This window comes from Psammomys obesus, unplaced genomic scaffold, assembly GCF_907164565.1.
Source record: "Psammomys obesus unplaced genomic scaffold, mPsaObe1.curated_primary_1811, whole genome shotgun sequence".
Taxonomy (NCBI): domain Eukaryota; kingdom Metazoa; phylum Chordata; class Mammalia; order Rodentia; family Muridae; genus Psammomys; species Psammomys obesus.
The window spans coordinates 17,974-39,040 of NW_026594837.1; the positions used below are offsets into that span (position 1 = coordinate 17,974).

General features: G+C 49.7%; 1 protein-coding gene across 1 annotated transcript in view; it reads right to left on the reverse strand.

Moving 5' to 3' along the window:
• Nucleotides 1–8,360: 8,360 nt before the first annotated feature.
• Nucleotides 8,361–21,067, reverse strand: part of Pald1 (phosphatase domain containing paladin 1) — a 32,229-nt gene continuing 19,522 nt past the window's right edge. Inside the window, exons 18-19 of the mRNA XM_055619148.1 lie at nt 10,857–11,012; nt 8,361–9,836 (exon numbers count right to left, since the gene is read on the reverse strand). Of these exons, the coding sequence (XP_055475123.1) occupies nt 9,684–9,836; nt 10,857–11,012 (309 nt within the window). The 3' untranslated portion in view covers nt 8,361–9,683. The remainder of the gene's footprint in view (nt 9,837–10,856; nt 11,013–21,067) is intronic.

Sequence of the window (21,067 nt, forward strand, 5' to 3'; positions counted from 1 at the left end):
AATGAGGCCTTCTGGACCAAACGCTTTACTAGGCCACATTGGCTCTGACGGTGGAACGGACCATGTATTGCCTGATCGCCCTCTATCTGGCTCCACAGCCCAAAACCAAATGAATTAGCCTAGAGAGGACTGGTTTGCTTTGTGGCACAGACCTTTGAATTTTCATTTTTTATTATTTCTGTTTTGTTTTGTTTTTCCACCTGGATAGTCTACTAAACATTTCTGCAAACAAAGGAAAATACAAGAATCTATCGGTTTTGGTTTGGTTATAAGATGTGGGTGGCCTGCCAGATGTAAGGAGTTCATTTTTCAGTTAAAACTATTGTTTAAGGAAACGGCGCTGAACTGTGTTTGTGCTCCTGATTCCCCTGGAGATGCCGGATGACTCTCACAAGCTCATGGATGGCAGCAGTGCTCAGGGGTTCCAGACTGTGTAAGCAGGAACCTGTAAAGGAATTTTAATTTAGAACATGGCTTCTCCGACAAGAGATCTCATCCAAAGGCCTTCTAGGTCTGTGTGATTGGGCTGGAATACAAACAGGACTTAATCCATGAGACAGAGGCAAGCAGATCTGAGTTCAAGGCCATCTTGGTATAGACCAAATATCAGGTAAAGAAAAGCTTAGGTCCAGGTGTGGTGGTACATGCCTTTAATCCCAAACAATGAAGGTAAAGTTAGTTTGCAGAAGAACATATCCATGTTTGAAAGTGATGTCTAATTGAATGGCAGAAAAAGTGATGAAATCAGAGAAGATTTGACAGAATAGGATACAGGGAGAGAGAGTGTGTAAACAAGAGAGAGAGAGAGAGAAGAGATGACAGTTTTACCGGGACAGTAATTTAGAAACAGGTTGTAGAGAGAGAACTCAGGTGAAGAAAGGACAAGCCAGAGAGTGAGAAAGAGTCAGAAGATTAGAAAAAATTGCTGGAGTTAGTTCGAGGCCAAGAGCAATTCCAGGGCTAAGACAGAAGCCAGATTGAATAAGTCAGCTGGGAGAGGAGTTTGAGCCAGACAGGAGTTGAACCAGCCAGCAACAAGCTCAATAAGAAGAAAGGATGAGCTCTCAAAAGCTGAAAACATTCTAGGCCTAGGTTACATTGCATGAAGGCTAGAAGCTTCCAGGACTAGGCCTAAGTTAGCAGACGGAGACAATGAACCTATAAGACAACTGAAACAGGCGAATAAAAATATGTCCCTTTCACAGGGACCACAGAAGCCAGAGGTCAGACATGTGAAATGAGGGTGAGCCACTTGGGGGATTTTTTTTTCCCCACCTTTCAGTAAAATGTTAACAGAAATTTGCAATCTGCCCCGATCTATTGAGTAGCTTGTTTCGAAGGGTTATTTGCCTCACCCAGATCTTTCGTGAAATGTTATCTACTTGTTCCATCATGGGAAAGAGAACACTGGTCAGTGTTGGGACTTTAGACAGCTGTACAAGAAATTCTCCTTTAATAAAAGCTTGGCCTTATGATTTATTTGACTGCAAAATAAATACACATATTAAAAAAACATTTTTTAAAAAGACTTTTTTCTTTCTTTCTTTTTGGTTTTTCCAAACAGGGTTTGTCTGTGTAGCCCTGGCTGTTCTGGATTTGCTTTGTAGACCAGGCTAGCCTCAAACTCACAGACTGCCTGCCTCTGCCTCCCCAAGTGTTGGGATTACAGGCATGCACCATTGTGCCTGCATTCTTAGTTAGGCTGGGGCCCTAGCACATGGGAGAGTGCAGCCCTCATCTAGAGCGGATCTCCCTCCTCAGCTAACATGCTATGGAAATCTCTTACAGGCATGTCAGAGCTGAGCCTCCAAGGAGGCTCCAAATACTGCCAAGGCCTGAAGATGGAAGAAACTCCATGGGAAATGAGCTCTGCCTAACAGGGTGACGGCTATCTAGGCCCAGATCTACTGAGGACTGAGAAGCCCTGGGTGTGCTTCAAGCATGCGTGAGAGAAAGCTCTCTCCATTCCCTCAAAATACGAAAGTGCAGGGTGAAGCAACTGGGTTTGACAGGCACATACAGGAGGGAGGGAGAGCCAGGCCATTCTGAGCAGAGGGGTCACCTTACTACCACTCATGGCTTCCTGGGCCCTCTTACTCACAGTTGGCAAAGGTTAATTCGCAGGGGAAAATTAAAAAGCCAAGATATAGAATGAATGAAATTTCTCTATTAAAAATGCATACAAAAATAATAAATGCCAGCCCATGAGTTTCAGGAAATCTCCCAGCAGTAGATAATTTATATCATACGATTTGGGGGAGGTGGGTTTTGTTTTGTGTTTTTTTTTTTTGTTGTTTTTTTTTTTCTAAGAAAAGATTTCTCTGTGTAGCCTTGGCTGTCCTGGACTTGCTTTGCAGACCAGGCTGGCCTCGAACTCAGATCTGCCTGCCTCTGACTTTCCGAGTGCTGGGATTACAGGCATACGCCACGGCACCTGGCTGTTATAAGAACTGTTTTAAAAGCTGAAAATACAGAAGGTGTCTCACATGTTTATAAGGTTGGCATAACCCTGCAGTGGACTGAAAGCAAGGACAAGAGGGGAAACATTAAAAACATAGATTTAAGATTTCTATATATAATGAAACATAGTAAAATACTAATAACATTTATCTAGGACAGCAACAATGATCGACACTGAAAACTCTGTTCATGTATATTCCAGTATCACCACATTAAAAGAAACCAGGTATGATGGCTCACACATGTATTCCCAGAATTTGGAAAAGGGAGGGAGGGAGGGAGGGAGGGAGAAAAGAAGAAAGAAAGAAAGAAAGAAAGAAAGAAAGAAAGAAAGAAAGAAAGAAAGAAAGAAAGAAAGAAAGAAAGAAAGAAAGAAAGAAAGAAAGAGAGAGAAAGAGAGAAAAAGAAAGAAAGACAGAGAGAGAAGAGAGAGAGAAAGAAAGAGGGGAGGAAGGAAGGAAGGAAGGAAAGAAGGAAGGAAGGAAGTTAGGCCGGGGGGGGGGAGGAAGAAGAAAAAAACATGAACTTGAAAAAAAAACTTGGAGGGCATGCTAGCATACACCTTTGACCTCGGGGCTCAGGCATAGGTAGGAAGGATGTGGGCTCAAGGATAGCCTGGGCTGCTAAGAGTTCAAGGCTGATCTGGGCTATGCAGCAACATTTTTGTCTCAAAACACAAAAACAAAACAAAACGAAAAACTAAGGGTCTGGGGACTTGGCTCAGTAATAGAGCACTTGCCTAGCGTGTACGATGGATGCCCCGGGTCCTACCCAGAACATCAGGACAAAGAAAGATGAATCAGGAGAAAGAGCAGCCTGGCTTCCTCCCTGTCTGTCTGCCTGACAATCTATCCAGGAACTGGTGACATCAGTTACCATGTCCAGCCTGCCACTTTAACAATTGCAGTGGAAACTATCTAAGCGTCAGTCCAAATGGTGGATAAATAAATACATGAGAGAATGTTCCAGCCTTGACAGTACTCTGGGAGAGTTACATTAAGAAAAAATAAATAGAAGTCCTTGGCTTGGAGTTTTGTTGTTACTGCTGCTGCCGTTGTTTTCCCTTTCAGACTGACAATTGCAGACCATGGCCCTGAGTGTCTGCCCATCTGGGAAATGGGAAACAGCACTTCCTAAGCAGCTGGTGTTGGACTGGGGGCCCCGAAGCCTGACCCACTGAACCCAGAGCAAGCATATCACTTCCAGGCCAGCTCAGATGAATTCATTGTGGCTGATGTGGAAGGAGACAAGAATCTACTGAGAGGCCGTGCAAAACACTTCAAAGGCCCATGTCATTGGTGTGGCTTCAGATGAAAGCACTTTGGGTGCGGAGGGGATCACTTGACAATACACAGGGCTCCAACCAGAACCTCAAGAGCCTGACAGGGCCTCTTCTAAGTCACTTGTCCCCTCAGTCTCCACTCTGTCACCCCAGCTTGCCACAGGGCTCAAGATCTCTCCTTTTTTCCTTCTTTAGGGCAGGGTCTCACTATGTATCCCAAACTCCTGATATTCCTGTCTCTGCTCCCGGAGTTCTGGGATTATCTACACATCCAATTTTATTTGGTGCTGGGAATTCCCACAAGCTAGGCAAGCATGGTACTTATCAAGCCACACCCCCAGTCCCTGGCAAGAACATTTTAAGAGATATAACAGACAGTGGCAGCCAAGGTAGGGAGTAGCACTCACTGCTGTTTGAGATTGTTCAGAGGCCATCGCTGAAGGGGAACAACTTGAAGGTGGCTATGAGATCCCCTCATAGGCATCCACTTCTCTGATAAATAGCTAGAGATTGGCACTGCCATCTTCAAACTCAGGGTTTGTCGACCTGGTTCTCAGCCCAGACTGCTAAAGCCTCTCCAGTAGCCCTGCCCTCCACAGGATAACAATCCTTTGTCTCCTTAGGCAGTCCACAGGAGTGGTGGTTCCCCATGTGAGATGGGGGGGGGGGGCAGGGGACTAGCTAGGCAGTCACTTTTGCCAAAGCAGAACCAGAAAAGGGCTACCTTTGGCAGCAAGAGCACAGCAGACACTCAGAGATGCTGAAGGAGCAGCAGGGTGTCACTCAGGTCCTCAGAGCTGCACCACTGAGTGATTGAGTATGAAGGGCCCCAGTCTGACACCATCACAGATCCAGGAAAGGAGAAGCCATTTGCTACAGTGTAGCCAGGCCATTATTCAACTTGTGTAATGGGTGGCCCAGCCAGGCTTTAAGAAACTGGGACAGTCCAGCTGTGTGTCCTCTGAATGCCCAGTGACTGGACAGAGCAGACTAGGGCAGACTGTGCTGGGTAGGAACTGGCATGAGTATGAACAAGGCATAGGCTTGAAGGAAGATGCTGATGCTGGGCACCCGCTCTGCACAGCAGGTTGTCTTCGGATTTGAACAGCACCTGGAAGGACAGAGGAAGCTTCGAGGCTCCCTGAGCAGCCCTCTAGACCATACTACCACTGCCCAAGGCCCTGCTGCTCAGCTCTCAGAGTCCCTCTACTGGCCATACTTCTGATAATCCTCTTTATGCCTAAAATGGAAACTTTTCTCTGAGAAATAGCTCAGCATGTCCTTATTATTATCCCCACAAAAATCAGCCTTTGAAGACAGCCTGGGAGGTGTTGAAAAAAGGCTGTTTGGAGGTCTTTTGTTTGTTTGTTTGTTTTCTGATGCTTCTGGGGAATTAAATCTGGGTCCTCATGGGCTAGGCAAGAGCACACCATTTACAGGTATTAACAGTAAAGAATGACTCCATGTACAATATCGTTCTCCCTAAGCTGTGACCCATAGGAATATACGTTGGCAAGACACTGAACAGTTAGGTGGTACACGAGTGTCATCCTAGCACTTGGGCAAGAGAATCCATTGAAAGCTAGCCTGGGCTAAAAAGCAAAACAAAATTTAAAAATCTCAACACATGAGTTGATGACACCTATACCACCATACCTCTAGAATAAAGAAGTGGATTTTAAAAACTTACTAAGTGGCTACGCAACAAAATATTCATCACAAAGGCAGCAAGGAAATTTTTTTTGCTAATATGTAAATGAAGATACCATGAAACTTTCTGGGGTTGAGGAGATGGCTCTGTGGGTGAGGGTGCTTGCTGCCAGGCCTGATGACCTGAGTTCAATCGTAGGCCTCACATTACGGAAGGAGAGAACTAATTTCTAAAAGCTGCCCTCTGACTATCACATGTGTGCTGTACTACATGGACACCTCAGTACCCACATATACCCACACCCCACACATACAAAGATAAAGAAGTTTCAAAAAGTCGTCTTTTTAAAACCATACAAAAGCTGAGCATAGTCCCAGGTGTGCCTGCAACCCCAGCCCTGAAGGGGAATGACAGAGATAAGAGGACCATGGAGGGAGGGGCTTGCTAGCTGCCTGGCCTAACTGAAGAAGTCAAGCTCTAGATTCAGCAAGAGACCCTGCTCAGGGGCTGGAGAGGTGGCTCAGCAGTTAACAGCACTGTATGCTCCTCCAGAGGTCCTGAGTTCAATTCCCAGCAACCACATGGTGGCTGACGACGATCTATCCTGCAATCTGATGCCCTCTTCTGGTGTTGAGCCACACATGTGGACAGAACACTCAAACATAAAACAAATTAAAATCTTTAAAATTAAAAGAGAGAGCGAGGCCCTGCTCACAAGAACAGGGCGGAGGGTGGTAAAGTAACCCCCCAACCCCCTCCTCTGGCTTCTGCTCATGTACTAGTACACACACACACACACACACACACACACACACACCCCTCATATACATCTGTCTTCATTAGGGTTTCTAGCACTGTGATAAAGCAATTTGGGGAGAAAAGGCTTTATTTATCTTACAGCTTAGAGTTCATCATCTGAAGAAGTCAGAACAGGAACTTGAGGCAGGAGCTGATGCAGAGGCCATGGAGGAGTGCTGCTTGCTGGCTTGCTCCCCGTGGCTTGCTCTGTGTGCTTTTGTATAGGACCCAGGACCACCAGCCCAGGGATGACACCATCCATGGCGAGCTGGGCCCTCCCACATTAACCATCAATCAAGAAAATATTGCTCTCATACCAATCTAATGGGAGAGTTTCCTTATTTGAATTTCCCTCTTCCCAAATGACTCTAGCTTGTCGTAAAACTAGCTGCACACCAAACACTCATACAGAAAGAACTCCGGAACTAGCCTTATGACAGAGCAGAGTTGGAGATTTTATTACATGTTTTAAGAAAGAACAGTGTTCAAGGAGAGAACTAGAGCACACTGCGACCAAGAGGGACTCACAGAAAGCGAGATACACTCTCAACTGTACAGCCCTACAACGGAGGACCACAACTCAACAGACGGACCATTTTGATGTCCCGGTTACACCTCAAATACTTAGCACCCCCCTTTTCTCTGACTTGTGTTTTAAGATGTGAATTTATGTATGTGTGCATGGGTGTCAGCCGGCAAGCAATGGGAAATTGGCCAATGCCACTAGGGAGCCTTAAAGTAAATGGACCTGTAAGTGTCTGTCATAAGCAGGGCTGCTGACTGTTATGCTCCCTCACAGAAGGTGGGGAGACGAACTGGACCTTCATCCGAGGTTCCCGCTGCTCCTCGCAATCATTTGCAGGCAGTTCTGCCATAACCGCATGTGTTCCTGGGGCTTGTGGGGCGTTAAGAGTTCACAGGCCCAGGAAGTGGGGACTCCATCTAAGTGGCTGCAGGGAAGCCAACATCCATGCTGGGGTGAAGCTGCTTTGAAGTCACCAGCCACCCCTCATCTCCTGTGCTCTGTAGTAATGAGATAGTGTTTACATCTCCCCTCGACACAGAAATGTCACCTCAAAGTGGTCAAGGATGGCAACTGTCACAGGGATGATAAATAGCCTGGTTTGGAGGCTATTTATACCCTGGACGGTATGGAGAAAGAAATACACTGTGAGAACGGACATGAATACAGCCGTATGGATTTAGTACAGGGGCTGCCTCAGAAAGCCCACGTCGGAACCCTCAAATGGCCTAGCGAGTCAATGTATGCGTTCACTATTTCTCTTGTCGTGACAAAAATACCTGACGTGACGCAACTTGAGGAGGGTTGCTTCGGCTCGTGGTTTGAAAGGATGTGATCCACTGTGGTGACCGGAGCACTGGGAGCCACTCACACTGCATCAGAAGCCAGGAAGTGGAGAATGGACAGGAAGTGGGGCTGGACTGTAAGACCTCTGGGCCAGCTCCATGCAGAACACTTCTCAGTGAGGCGCCATCTTCCAAAAGTTCTGCATACTTCAGACAAAGTCTTCAAACACAGAGGCCTAGGGGGAATATCTGACATCCAAACCAAGATGGTATAAATGGAAAAGAGATGAGAACAGCGCCTGAGAGCTCTGGGCAGGGCTCATGGGTGTCTGCAGAGGAAGTGGGGCTGAGGCCTGTCCTCCTTAATAGGCCCTAACTCCACTTTGAGCATCATTCTTTCTTAAAAATCTGTAATAAAAAATCTCCAGCTCATCACAAAGCTAGCCCTGGAATTCTTTGTGTGAGTGTCTATAAACACTGGGCTGGTTAGTTTTATGTCAACTTGACATAAGCTGGAGGCATTTGGGAAACAACCCCCCCGCTAAGACCTAGATTGGCCTGAGGGCAAGCCTGTGGTACATTTTCTTGGTCGATGGCTGATGGTGTTGTTTATTCAAGCAGGGGTCAGCATGACCACCTCAGACATCCAATATGAGACGGTAAGCTGTGACTGATGGCACAGAGGGCGGCGGTGAGGCCTGTGACACACAGCCTCTGAACATCAGGAGTGCCGGTAATGAGAACTTTCCATCCACCCTGCATCCACCCTCACCCTGAAGGAACAGGGGACTGCTTTATTTGAGTGGCTTCTGTAATGTCTGCCTCACACTAAAGATCAATCAGCGAAGCAGCAAATTGCATGTTTATACTGTTTTTAATGCTCAAAAGCTCTGTACAAAACAAAACAAAACAAAACAAAAAAACCATAAAGGATTCCTCACAACACCCCTGTGAGGTAGGTAGTAAAATAAGTATTATTCTCCCATTTTACAGACAAGGAAACTGAGGCAGAGCAATCTGCCACTGGTCCCAGCATACCTCCAAGTCAGTGTCAACCATGATAGTGTAAAGGATATTCTCTCTGGTCTCTGACTCCTTGGCTAGACCTTTTTAAAAAAAAAAACTGACATGCATAAAACAGACACCAGCAAACCTGAGAAGCTGTGAACAGACATACAGCAGCTTGCAAAAGAATTCAGCTAAGAGGGTTACCACTTCTCCAGGCTGGAAACAACTTCAGCCTCTTCAAATATCACAGCTAACAGCTGACAGGTCCTTTCCACTCAAGGACAGGAGCCCAGAGACTCAACCCTGTCCCTCAAAGAGTGAAGCAGGTAGCCAGGCTCCTGGGTGTTCAAGCACTGGTTGCCACAAACTGCAATCTCAGCTAAGACTCACCGAACAAGGCCTTCTATGCCCATCTTCCGCTGTGTGAATGAAACTGCTCAGTGGCGTCCCAGGAAAGCAGCTCAGGATCCTGGCAAGAGTGGACCTGGAATCTGAGGCCCAGCAAGCCGCCGAGACCCTGTCTCACCCTCTGCTATTCACAAGTCTCTCCTGTGAGTGACCCTAGGTCCTGCCAATAGGTTTCTAACAAACCCGCTTCTTCACTGCCTCAGTGGCCTCCACAAGCCCTTTTCCTGATATTTCCAACTGGGAAACATTCACCTCTGCCAGCCTAGGGAAGGAAATGGGGAAAGAAGGGTGGGAGTGGTAGAGCCATGTTCACAGGCTTCCAGGCTGGCGACAGAGCTGCCTTTAACACAGACCTGCCCAGCTCACCATCCTCCTCACCGCCCTCAGGCAACTGCTCAGGATGAAAGAGTGAGAAGCAAGAGCAAGCCAGCCAGAGGAAGGGAGTGAAAATATGCCCAGCCTGCTGCCCACCTAGGCAGTCTGGTGACCAATAGTGAGAAGGGGACAGTGATAGTGACTGTTTGGATAGTGAGCTCCCTGAAGGCTGTGCGCCAGCTGGTTTGTGAGGTACACATGCTGGGCCTTGCCAGAGTCCATTACACACCCCAAGGGTTTACAGAGAACAGCTGTGCCATCTACAAATCCTACAAAAACCTCTATCCAAAAGCCCTCAGGCCCTCAGGATCTCCAGGAAGCCGGCAAGTATCCATCTGAAGCAATGAGAACCTCAGGCCCCCAGCCTGCCTGGGCAAGGAGCAAGAGGAAGGCCTACAGGAAGTCCCCAGCATCACAGGGCTCTGGGTCTCGGCTCTGTTCCTGCCAGCGGTAGCGGAGCCTTGCCAGGGGCTGGTCCTCCGTGTTCTCCAGCTCAGGGAAGCCCAGCTGATTGAGAATCTCGTAGATGCCAGCTTTGGCTGCCACCTGGAGAGGGCAGAGATGGGGCAAAGCTTCAGGCGAGGAGGCACCGTCAGGCCCACTGTCCTCAGACCACCCTTTGCTGAGTTCTTAAGCATTTAGGTGAGTCTGGGAGCCAGGGCTACCCTAAGCCAGCTCAGCGGCTACATGATTCTGTTCCCTATAGCTCTGAATGTGCCTCCATCCAGTCCTGAGCCCTTGCAACTGTCCTACACCCGCTCCAGCTGAGTTCCTGGCTCTAGCTTTCCACCCACTCGCATCCTGGTAGCTAACTGTGGACGTGAATCCATATTAGAACGGTGATGGATGGTGCCGTCGACAGGGCCAGCTTCCTGGCTGAGGAGTAATTACAGGCTGCTTTCCTGGGAGGAAAGAGACCTCTCTCTTAACCAGCAGGTGCCGGGTAGGATTGAAAGTCCAGGCAATGAGGGATCACAGAGGTCCTAGGGAAAGAGGAGCCAACAACCAGCTCCCATGACAACCATAAAGAAGTCCCTGAACCTCTGCACAGATCCCTCTTACCTAAAGTACACCTGGCTCTCGCTGAGGCACTACACACATGTCACCGAGTTGCCACCACCTTCCCGGATGACGCCAACACCACTGACACTGCTGTAGTGTCACAAGGCTAGCCACCTTGTCCAAGGCCATGGTGGAAGGAGACAGAATCAGGACACAAACTTGCCTTTGGCCTTCATAGGGGACAGACGGGAGTTAAACAGAATAATGGATCAAAGTGTCCAGGCATCCAGGCAGTGCTGGCCATGAGACACACAGAGCAAGCTCCTGGCAGGTGCCCTTCTCACCCCCATCTCCCTCCTCCACACATGCATGTATTCAGCTGTCATATTTACCAGCTGTCTACCTAGTGAGACACAATCTCCGAGGACAGTAGGACTCTCCCATACCGTGGGGAAGCCTGTCACCCAGGTCCTTACAGAGCATGCTCAGGGACCAGGAGCAAAGATACGGCCACCTTGTGAGCCCATCACCCCCAGGCCTGCCCATCTCAGCATCCTTTCTCACCTCCCGCATCCAGGTGCTGAAGGGCCTCTGCCAGGAGCCAGCCTTCTCCAGGCGGAGGTAGGCGTTAAAGAGGATCAGGTAGATGTACCGCTCCAGGAACTGCAGGCTCCGCAGCTGCAGCCTCCGAGCTTCCTGTACCTCTTTGGTGGCCTTTGCCTGTAGGACAAGGATGGTGTCATCAGACACTCGGACAGACACACACACACACACACACACACACACACACACACACACAGCCTAAGCACCCAGCAGAGCGATTTTAGTGGCAGCAGCCTGGCCTGGTCACAGAAGAGACCCACAGGACCCACCAGCTCTTGTGAGGGGGTCTCAAACCCACTACCTACTGAGAGGAAAAGCCTCTACTTTCCCCTGAAGACAAGGCTGTTCCAAAGCCAGGTTGTCTGCTGGAAAGCTGGGGGTCTGAGATACAGAGGGTGAAATGCCCACTCATGGTTCTCTAGACAGGATCCTACTGCCAATTCCTGTCAACATGCCCCCCCACCCCCGGTCTCCTGGAGCTGACTTCTCTCTCCTAATCCCCTAGCATCCCTATGGAGGCATATAAGGCTCTAATCATGGCCTGGCAGGGGACCAGTGTCATAGAGCTCTGGCTTGAAGATGCAGCTGCTACCACCTTCTCCTCAGCCTGGGCCCACAGTGGATCAGCAACTTTCTGACTGGAAAGGGGAGAAAGCCCACCTTAGTGTCTGACCCCACCTGCCCCTATCTGACTTCCTTGCCTATTTCTCCATGGTTCTGGATCTGCAGTGGCAGGGATGGATGCTCAGCCCTTAAAGGGCCTCCCTCACTCCTCTCCAAGGTTCAGGAAAAGGCCACCTAAAGAAGAAGGGAAGTAAGCCTAGGTGGGTGGAGTATGGAGCCTCTGACTTTGGTGTGCTCCCCGACCCCCAAGCATCTTCTCTGGAAATAGCACCAGGTCACATGCTAGAGAAAAGGAGATGGCAAAGCTGATGGATGGGAAGTTCCCTAGGGAAGATGGGAGTCCAGGTGGCAGTGAGGACTTTACAGACCTGACAGCGAGCATGTTTACCCTGTGGGGACAGCAACAAAGACAGTGGCAAATATATGTGGGAGCTGTAGCCTCCTAGCCTGAGAGAAAAAAAAGGATGCTACCAGTGTTGTGTAGGACACTAATCCTACATTGGGGTTCACAGCCTCACTACTCTTGAGAATCACATGGAACCTTAAAAATTCAAGCCCCTAGGTTCACTCCAGATTGGCCAATGAGGGTCTCAGAGAGGTGGGGTCTGGGCACTGGGATCACTCAGGGCCAAAGATGGGTACCATGGGACTCAGCATTGGAAGTCATTGACGGTTTGGTAGAGCAAGTAGCCTGTTGGAGGAAGATACTGTGGGAGATTCGTGTTCAAGAGAAAGGAGACATTAAAACGGAATGCTTTCAAGGTTCTCGGTAGAGAAACATGCCAGAGGCACTCACGCGATCTGAGGCACACAGCCAGTCTCTCCTGTAGGGAGGCCTGCTTCCATACCCCGGCCTCCTCCTCTACCTACTATGGATGTGCTGCCCACACAGCCATGGGAAGGAGTCCCAGAGGAAGAAGGTCCCCCAGGCGTGTACTATCCCGTCCTCACCTCCCTTGGACCTCCACCCAGGCCCGCAACAGCTCTCTGATCTAGAAAAATAGTGTGGCCCTAGGGGTGGGGTGAGGGCAAGGGGTTCTTCAAATGACAGCACTATCTGTGGGAGGGCAGAGTGAGCCCCAAGGGACCAGAGAGGGCCGTTCTCCCAACAGCTGGGCCACAGATGGAAGCCTTTCCATGAACACACACAGCGCTGGCCTACATACTCTGGGAAAACTCCAGGGTCTCCCCCTTCCCCGCCCCAGGCGTGACATGGCCTGGCGCCCTAACATTCACAGCTGGAAAGAGCCTGCACAGTACCAGTTCTGCTTTGGGGGCATGTGAGGGGAGGCAACTAGTAAATGGGGACCCTCAGGAGGGAAGCAGAGGAAAGAAGGGACAGCAGTCTGTACCAGAAAGGGCTTGGGGACAGGGCCCTTGGCTCCCAGGGAGACAGCAAGATTCACAGGCTGACTGCAGTTTAGCATTAGCCTCCTGGCCTCCACATTTCAGAAAACCAGTGAGAAGGCACCTGTGAACCACACTGCCCCAACTGACCAGCTCTGAAGCCACAAAGAAGAGTCCCACCTGCCTGTCCTCTGGGACACTCCAGTAACTACAAAGCAGTGAGGTGGCTATGTCAAGAGGGAGGGGGAAGGGCAATAAGAGAAAAGGCACCTTCAAGGCGGAAGAAGAGGCAGTGGGCACCAGGGAGGCAGCCAGGGATCAGGAGGGAAGCGTGTCCCCCAGGGCAGAAAAGGGGCCAGTGTGGGCAGTCAGGTTAGAAACAGGAAGACAGGCTGGTTTGTTTTGTTTGTTAAGGACTTGATGTGACAAAGAATCTCCTGGAAAAGAAGCCTCAGTGAGGAACTGTCTAGATTAGGTTGGCCTGTGAGGTGCTGGTGAGGGAATCTCTTACTTGAATTAACTGAGGTTGGGAAACCCACTCTGATTGTTGGTGGCACCAGATCATGGACTGGGCCCTGGAATGAATGAAAAGAAGAGCCAGCTGAGCATTGCCATGGACTAATCCAGCACTCTCTGGCCTTGACTGTGGGTGGTGTGCGACCAGTTGCTTTAAATTCTGGCAGTCCCCATGGCGGTAGACTGTCTCCTGGAACTGTGAGCCAGTTAGGCTCTTTCTCTCTTAAGTGCCTTTGTCAGGGAATCCTATCACAGAAACAGGAAGAGAAGCTAACACACAGGCTCAGAGCTTGGGAGAAGCCAAGACAAGAGGGTCCGACAGACAAAGGGCCAGAGAGGCTGTCTGAAGGAGAGTTGGAGCACTGTATGATTTTGTCAAGGATTAACATTGTGTGCTCAAATAAATAAATAAATAAATAAATACAATTTTGCTTAGAAACTAGGTAGTGGATAGAAGGAAAATATATATATATATTAACTTAAAAGCAAAGCACATATATATTGACTTATATATATATAAACTTAAATATATAGACTTAAAAGTAAAGCATAATATATTGACTTGTATAGAGAGAATATATATTGACTTAGAAGTAAAGCACATAGATTGACTTGTATATAGAGACATGTCTCTATACATACTGACTTAGAAGTAAAGCACATAGATTGACTTGTATATAAAGACATGTCTCTATATATACTGACTTAGAAGTAAAGCATATGGCCGACACAGTGAAGCCCTGTTTGTCCCTGTTTGTGGTAAGTGTGCCCCACCACATGCGTCACATAGCTCCCATGCCTCAGCCTGCTTCTCCTCTCTTCCTGGATCCCAGGGTGTTTTCAGAAGGACAGGAGTCACCGACAAGGCTCCTTGGAAAAGCCACTTTAAACTGCTTCACCCAAGGTTCAGGAGAAAGCTCCGCTCTCACCTGGCCACACCACACCAGCACTGTCCCAAGACACTAGCAAGGATGAGGTCTGAGGCACATCCGGTGAAGGGCAGAGGGAGGCTTTCCAGTCCTACCACCAAGGGTAGAATTATCTCTAAATTCAGATGCTGTGTGAAGATGACCGCCTGACACCCCCAGAGGTACCCATGGACACATCCTGCCTCTGGCCACAGGGCTGTGATTTGAGACCATGGCCCCTCTGCCTGTCACAGCCAAGTTTCCTTAAAAGCACTCTATACTGACACAGTTCTGGGAGGGGTAACCCGGCCGCCTCCTGTGCGTAAAAATAGTCAAGCTGTTTTTAAATGGTCCAGCAGGACAGGCTGTCATTAACTGCCATGAAGCTGGACAAAGGCTTCCTGGGCCTTGGGACTGAAACCTAAAATAACCGGGGCTCAGGAGAGCTGCCAGGGATGTGGGGGCTGCAGGCTTCTCCTACTTCCGGTCCGTCTAGCATGGATGTAAATCTAGCTCTGTCAATAAGTCTGAAAGCTCTTTGATAAGCCACCAGGAGTAACCGTGAGACTAAGCCTCTGGGCTCTCACCTACCCTCTGCCCGAATGGCCCTTCCCCTCCACCTGGCCGAGCCCAGTCAGCTTGTCCCCCCAGGCTTAGGCCAAGCCCCGCTTTCCCACTGCTCCAGGTCTCACAATTTCCCCTCCCTCAGCCTCCTCTGCTCTAAGTCTGAAACCTTAAGGTTTCTAATTGCTTCACCCAGGTGGGACCTGCCTTCCCAAACAACTCTGAAGTCCAGGATTGTCACCAGTTCTCCGCCTCTTGGTCCCTCACTCCCACCCCGAAAGGTCTCCGTTAGAGCTTGGGATGCAGCAAGCGACTAGCGAGTGAGTACCATGGACCCAGTAGTCTCCTCCCGAAGCAGTTTCCATAGCTTTGGGAGCCTAGATTCTAGATACATGCTAACTCACTCTCTCTCCCACACACATACATATGCTGAGAATACACACACACACACAGACACACACACGCTTCATACAGGTGCCTGCACCTCCAGTAGACATCTCCGATACCCCAATTCATCACCCGTGTCCTAACAGTCTCCTGAAAGCCCCTCAAACTGCTATACCACAAGTTTCCATCACAGGGGCAAACACCTCCTTCTAACTGCAGGGCCTAAACTCTGGCTCCACATTCGATTCTCCCTTCCCTGACTTACATCTCAACCAGGAAATCCCACAGGCTCCCCTTCAACCCACTTCCAGATGCTGCTCTCCCCTCACCAACTGCTCCCAGCCACCGCATTCCAGTGACAGTTCCTGTGTGACTTCCAGACCCCTTCCCATAATTGGAGAGGGATACCTTGTCCTGGAAGACCATCCCAATAGGCTAAGAGGACAGAGCAAACAGGCAGATTTTCCTTTTTACGCAAAGATTTAGTCCACCTGCCATCTACCTCCCACTCACTAAATAAGACACTGCAGAGCCTGCTGTGTCTGGCAGGGTCCTGGGAGCTGGGCTGTAGGAGTGGGCCTGTGCGATGAACCAGGCATGCCCAGTGGTAGCTGCTTCCCGGAAACAAAAGCACAGAGGCTCAGTGAGATAATGCCAGGGCCAGGAGATGTTGAAATTGCCCCTGGGACCTCTCTAACTCCAGTGGTACACAGAGACCGTGCCAGGCACAGCAGCAAAGTCCCTTGGAGGGCCAAAAGGCTTCCAGCCCAGCTAGCAGTGGGAAGGGAAATGAGGACTCAGCTGCTGACAGGAGCCCTACATACACAACAAGAACACTCTTATGAACACATTGACACTGACATACACTCACACACAAACTCTATTCAGCAGCTGCACTAGTTTACTGACTCTGTTCTGAGCTAGGCCTACGGAAACAGCTCTTCTCCCGTCACATCTTATGTGATAACTTAAAGGCACTGCAAGTCTACTCTAATTGCAGGATCTGGGCCCTGGAGACCCATTACCTACTGGAATGAGGTCTCCAGGGACAACCGGGACAGTGTTGGCCTGAGCCTTAGAGAGGCTGAGAGAGACCCCCCAGGGCCTCAGCGCCTGAGCCATCTCACTTTCTGCTTCTCTTAGGAAAAGAGCTTAGTCCTTGGGGTACTGAGCTGATCTTCCTGCCTCCTGGCAGCTCCTGCTTGTGGAGCCTATTCCAAATGGCTTCTCCCACAACCCGTCCTCTTACTGTTACCATGAAACTGTCCCCTGGGTCCTAAGTGCCATCTTAAAGGAATAGAAATATAAGAAAGTGGAAGATAAAATCTGATCCTGCTCCCAGCCAGGCACAAATCTTCCATGGGCCTCAGTTTCTTCCTCAGATGAATGGGTCTAGTAAAACCTTCTCTGGCTTCCTTACCTCTCTGAGGACTGGAATGAACAGGGTCTAAGTTCTCAGAAAGGCAAAGCAGCATGGTTTCTGCAAAGCAATCTGTGGAGAGCAAAGGGCGTCTGCGGCCAACTTTGCCTCAGATTTTTCTCAAACTCAGCCTGGACAGAAGACAGACAGCCGTAGACTGTTTTAAATACGAACAGTAAGAAGGACTGTCGCCAGCCAAAGCCAAGGCCCCACTGGCATTAATGCTTTTAGCAGGACTTTCTCTAGAGCCTGACCTTGCTTTCTGCCATAAATACTTTCCCTTTCTAAGTCCAAGAGGAAAGAACTGATTCATGGACAGGTCAATCTGTGGGCTGGTGGCCATGTTGGGATACTTCAGTAGGCCCTGGACTTCCCGTACTGGTCCCCGTCGCCTCAAGTCCATGCCAACCTCATGAAGTGGCTCATCTCAAGAGACTGTCTTTCCTTTTCTCTTTTTGTGGGAGGCAGGGTTTTGGCTTTGTATTTTTATTTAATGTTTGTTTGTGTGCATGCGCACATGTGCAGAAGTCAGCTGGAGGGAGTCTGTTATCTCCTTCCACAGTCTAGGGGATCAGATTCACGGAGCCATCTCGCCAGCCCTTGAGGCAGTTCTTAAAAGCCCCTGAGAACAGCCCAGCAGTGGTGTGCACACCTGTAATCCCAGCACCTGGGAGGCAGAGAGGCAGGTGGGTCTCTGAGTTCAAGGCCAGCCTGGTCTACAAAGTGAGTTTCAGGATAGCCAAGGCTATACAAAGAGACCCTGTCTCAAAGCAAAACAAAACACACACACAAACACACACGGCAACCAGACCTAGACACAGCCTCATAGTTGCCCTGGAAAATAAGGAGGTTTTGCTAAGCTTTGTCTACGAAACCAGGCAACTGAGGCAGGTGGAGGCAGAAAAAAACAAGACTGTCCCAGAAGGCCTTGTGTGCTACCACTTGGCATATACCACACAACATCAGCCACAATGGTACGAAGGGCCCTCAGCTCTCACCAGGAACTGCCCAGGAGCCAATACAAGCGTCCATGTGCCTTTCTTCACCTTGCTAGAACCCAGGCTGGCACAGCCTTCTCCTTGGTCTGACTCAACAAAGGACAGGTAAGAAGTGAACATGGACCAGGTGCGCCCAGCCTCAGACACACGGACACAATCCCACCTATAAGGAAAGGTGAGCGCACATGTACAAAGATCAGAATGAGAAAACTAAAATTCACACCCCACGGCTCAGCGGGCCCTGGAAACCCCTCTGCACCCCCAGACCATTTATATTCTGCCAGCTCTAAAAAGCTCTAAGAAGCACGGATTTCCTTGACGTTCCTGCTCATGTCACACATGGAGGCGCACAGGCAGAATGCTCTTTCCATGAGAGAGCAGGGGCCTCCCATTCTCCTACTTCTCTTCGACCCTGGGGTCACTTTTATTGCCGATAATTAGCACCAATGCCAAATGCCAGCCATGTGTTCTTAACAGCTTCTGATTAACATGTAGGTCAAAGACTGGTTGACAAGGGTGAGGAACAGAAGCCAGGCTGCCACATGCTGTTGGGATCTCTGTAGTCTCAAGACCGTTGTGTTCTGCTGGGAAAACTTGAAATGGATGGAATGTCAACTGGGACATTCCCAGGCAGTGAGGCTGATGGAGGAGGTACAGCCCAGATGGAGTCTGGGCCCATTTCCACCCAGAGCTGAGCAGCATCCTCCACCCCCCGCACACAGCCCACTCTGTGTGAAGCTTGCCAGCACCCAGCAGAGACCAGCTGAGGACCTCTGGTTTGAAACCAGGGGGCAGGGGCTTAACCAAACCTTACGAGAGCCTGAAACTAAGCCAGGTGGTTTCTAAGAGTCCGTTCGTGGGGTGAGTTGGGGGAGAAATGTCTCTAGGATGGGTCCCACCCCTATCCCTGCCACCTTACTCCCCAGGAGTAAAGCCTCCCCCAGAGACATCTCGAGATCCTGAGCTCAAACACAACGGAAGTTGGGGAGGGGTGAAACTGGAGTGAAGCCTCCCCTCCCCGCTCTGCTAACTCACACAGGACCTTGTGTGGCCTGCCCTACCATGACACGCAGCACGGCCTCATCTGTAAACACACACTGGACGGTGAGGGCGGAGAATGTTCGATGTCACCGGGTCCTAGGACGCATGCTCAGGGGCCTCCCCTCTGCTGAGACTTACTAGGCTCTGGCCCTGTCCAGTGCTACAGCCGCTGAGGGCTTCCAAACACTGGCCCTGGGAGCAGCATGTTTCAGCCGTGCAGGTGGGGGCAGAAAAGCCTCTCCTTCACCTGAGCTCAACTTCCTCCCCATCTACATCCCCCTCTTCCACCTGTCGGCCCAGATGATCTGTTCTGGCTTCTCGCCTCTTTCACAGAACCTGGCTCTGTGGCCACTGAAAAGTGCCAATCCCACTGTCCACTCTGATCACAGGTGTTTTCACAGTGCCAAGAAAGTGCGACTTCTCACAGTTCAGAAACACTACACAGAAACCCTCTACTCTCTCAATGTGTAGAGGTGGCTGGAACCCCTCTTGCACATGGCCTGAGCACCGAGCTTCTGAGCCGAGCATCTGGGACCGCTCAGGGAACAGCTCAGCCCACCATGAGCTCAGGCCGTTCCACACGGAGACTTGCAGCGGACCCTGGAGGAAGGACTGCCCTTCGTTCTAATGGAGGGAACACCCAAGTTTCCAAAAGCTGAGCTCACAATGGTCTCTGGGGATGGTTGTGGTGTGAGTGAGAGCAGAACCAAAACCAGACTGGGTTTGCTCTCCCCTTCCCCCACCATACAACGGCATAGTGTCATAACTGAGAGTGCCTGAAGGGCTTGTGCACTGGCTTTGTTGGTAGAGTGCTTGCATCACTTGCACAAAACCCTAGATTTCCCCCCAGCACCGCATAAAGCAGGTGTAACAGTGCGCTCCTGTAACCCCAATATTCGGGAGGCAGAGACAGGAGGATCCGTACATCAAGGTCATTCTCAGCTACATGTGGAATTTGAAGCCAGCTCAGGATATGGGAAATCCTGTCTCAAAATGAATGAAAGAGCCAGGGCCAGGACTCATGCCTTTAATCTTAGGACTCAGGAGGCAGAGGCCAGTGGATCTCTCTCTGAGTTCAAGGCCAAGCTGGTCTATATTAGTGAGTTCCAAGCAATCCAGAAAGAAAAAAGAAAAGAAGACATCTACAACACAAAAATAAGTACAATACATCACTCCGTTATTATGAGATGCATTACACACACCATTCCATTGCTATGCATCAGTCCATTATTATGAGACGTGTTAGACACACTGCTGTCTTTATAAAAACCCAAGCAGACAAGTACATCCAGAAAGACTCAATAGGAAACATGGAGCTAGCTGTAGGTGGCTGGGGACCAACTGCCAAGGCCGTGAGGCTTCTTTCTGAGGTCCTGACCACACTCTAACATCCGTGTTGCAGTGGCAACCATGGACCAGTGTACTGTAAACAAGTGCATCAAGCAGTATGTAAAACTGCATCTCCATAAGTTTGGTTACAACAGAGTAAGGTGGCCCAGGCTCCATGTCCTTCCAATTCCATGCCGTGAGTACTGGCATCTCAGAGCTGTGAAACATCCAAAACTCTGGGAGAGCCCCCGTAATCTGTCAAGCCTGTGGGGGAATCTGAGGCTCTGAGGTAGGAGACCACAGCTCATCATAGGTGGCTGTCAGCCTTGGCTGCAACCTGGACTCACCCAGGTGAATTTTAAAAGCTAGACCCACACTCTGGGCACAAAGCAAACCGAGCTGGACTCTAGGAGGGGACTCACGCCCCAGATGCCAAAAGCTTCATGTTCACCTCTTGCACAGCAGGTGAAAGCCCCTGAGAGTCTCACGGCCCCCTGCTCTATGGTACCTTTAAGACCTTGTCCTAGGGGCTGGGGAGATGGCTCATATGTTAAGGCACACAAGTGTGAAGTCCTGAGTTTGGATCTCCAGAACCCAGAGAAAGCCAGATAGAGCAGCTCTTGGCCATATTCCTAGCATTCCTACAGCAAGAAAGGAGCGGCTTCTTCTTCTTCAGGTAGCGAATGCCTTTAATCCCAGCACTCAGGAAGCAGAGTCAAGTAGAGCTCTGTGAGTTGGGGGCTAGCCTGTTCTACATAGCAAGATCAGGAGAATCCCTGGATGCTCAGGGCCATCTAGCCAACAAAAGACCCCATCTCAAAACAAGGTGGGAGGAGCCAGTAAATTTGCTGTATAAGCCCTGATGACCCAAATTCAATCCCAAATCCCACATAAGGGAGGAAGGGGAGAACCTCTGACCCTCACACTCTTGCTATGACATGCATCCCCTCCCATCACACACACACACTAGCAGTAAAGAAAATATCTTGAAACACACACACACACACACACACACACACACACACACACACACACACA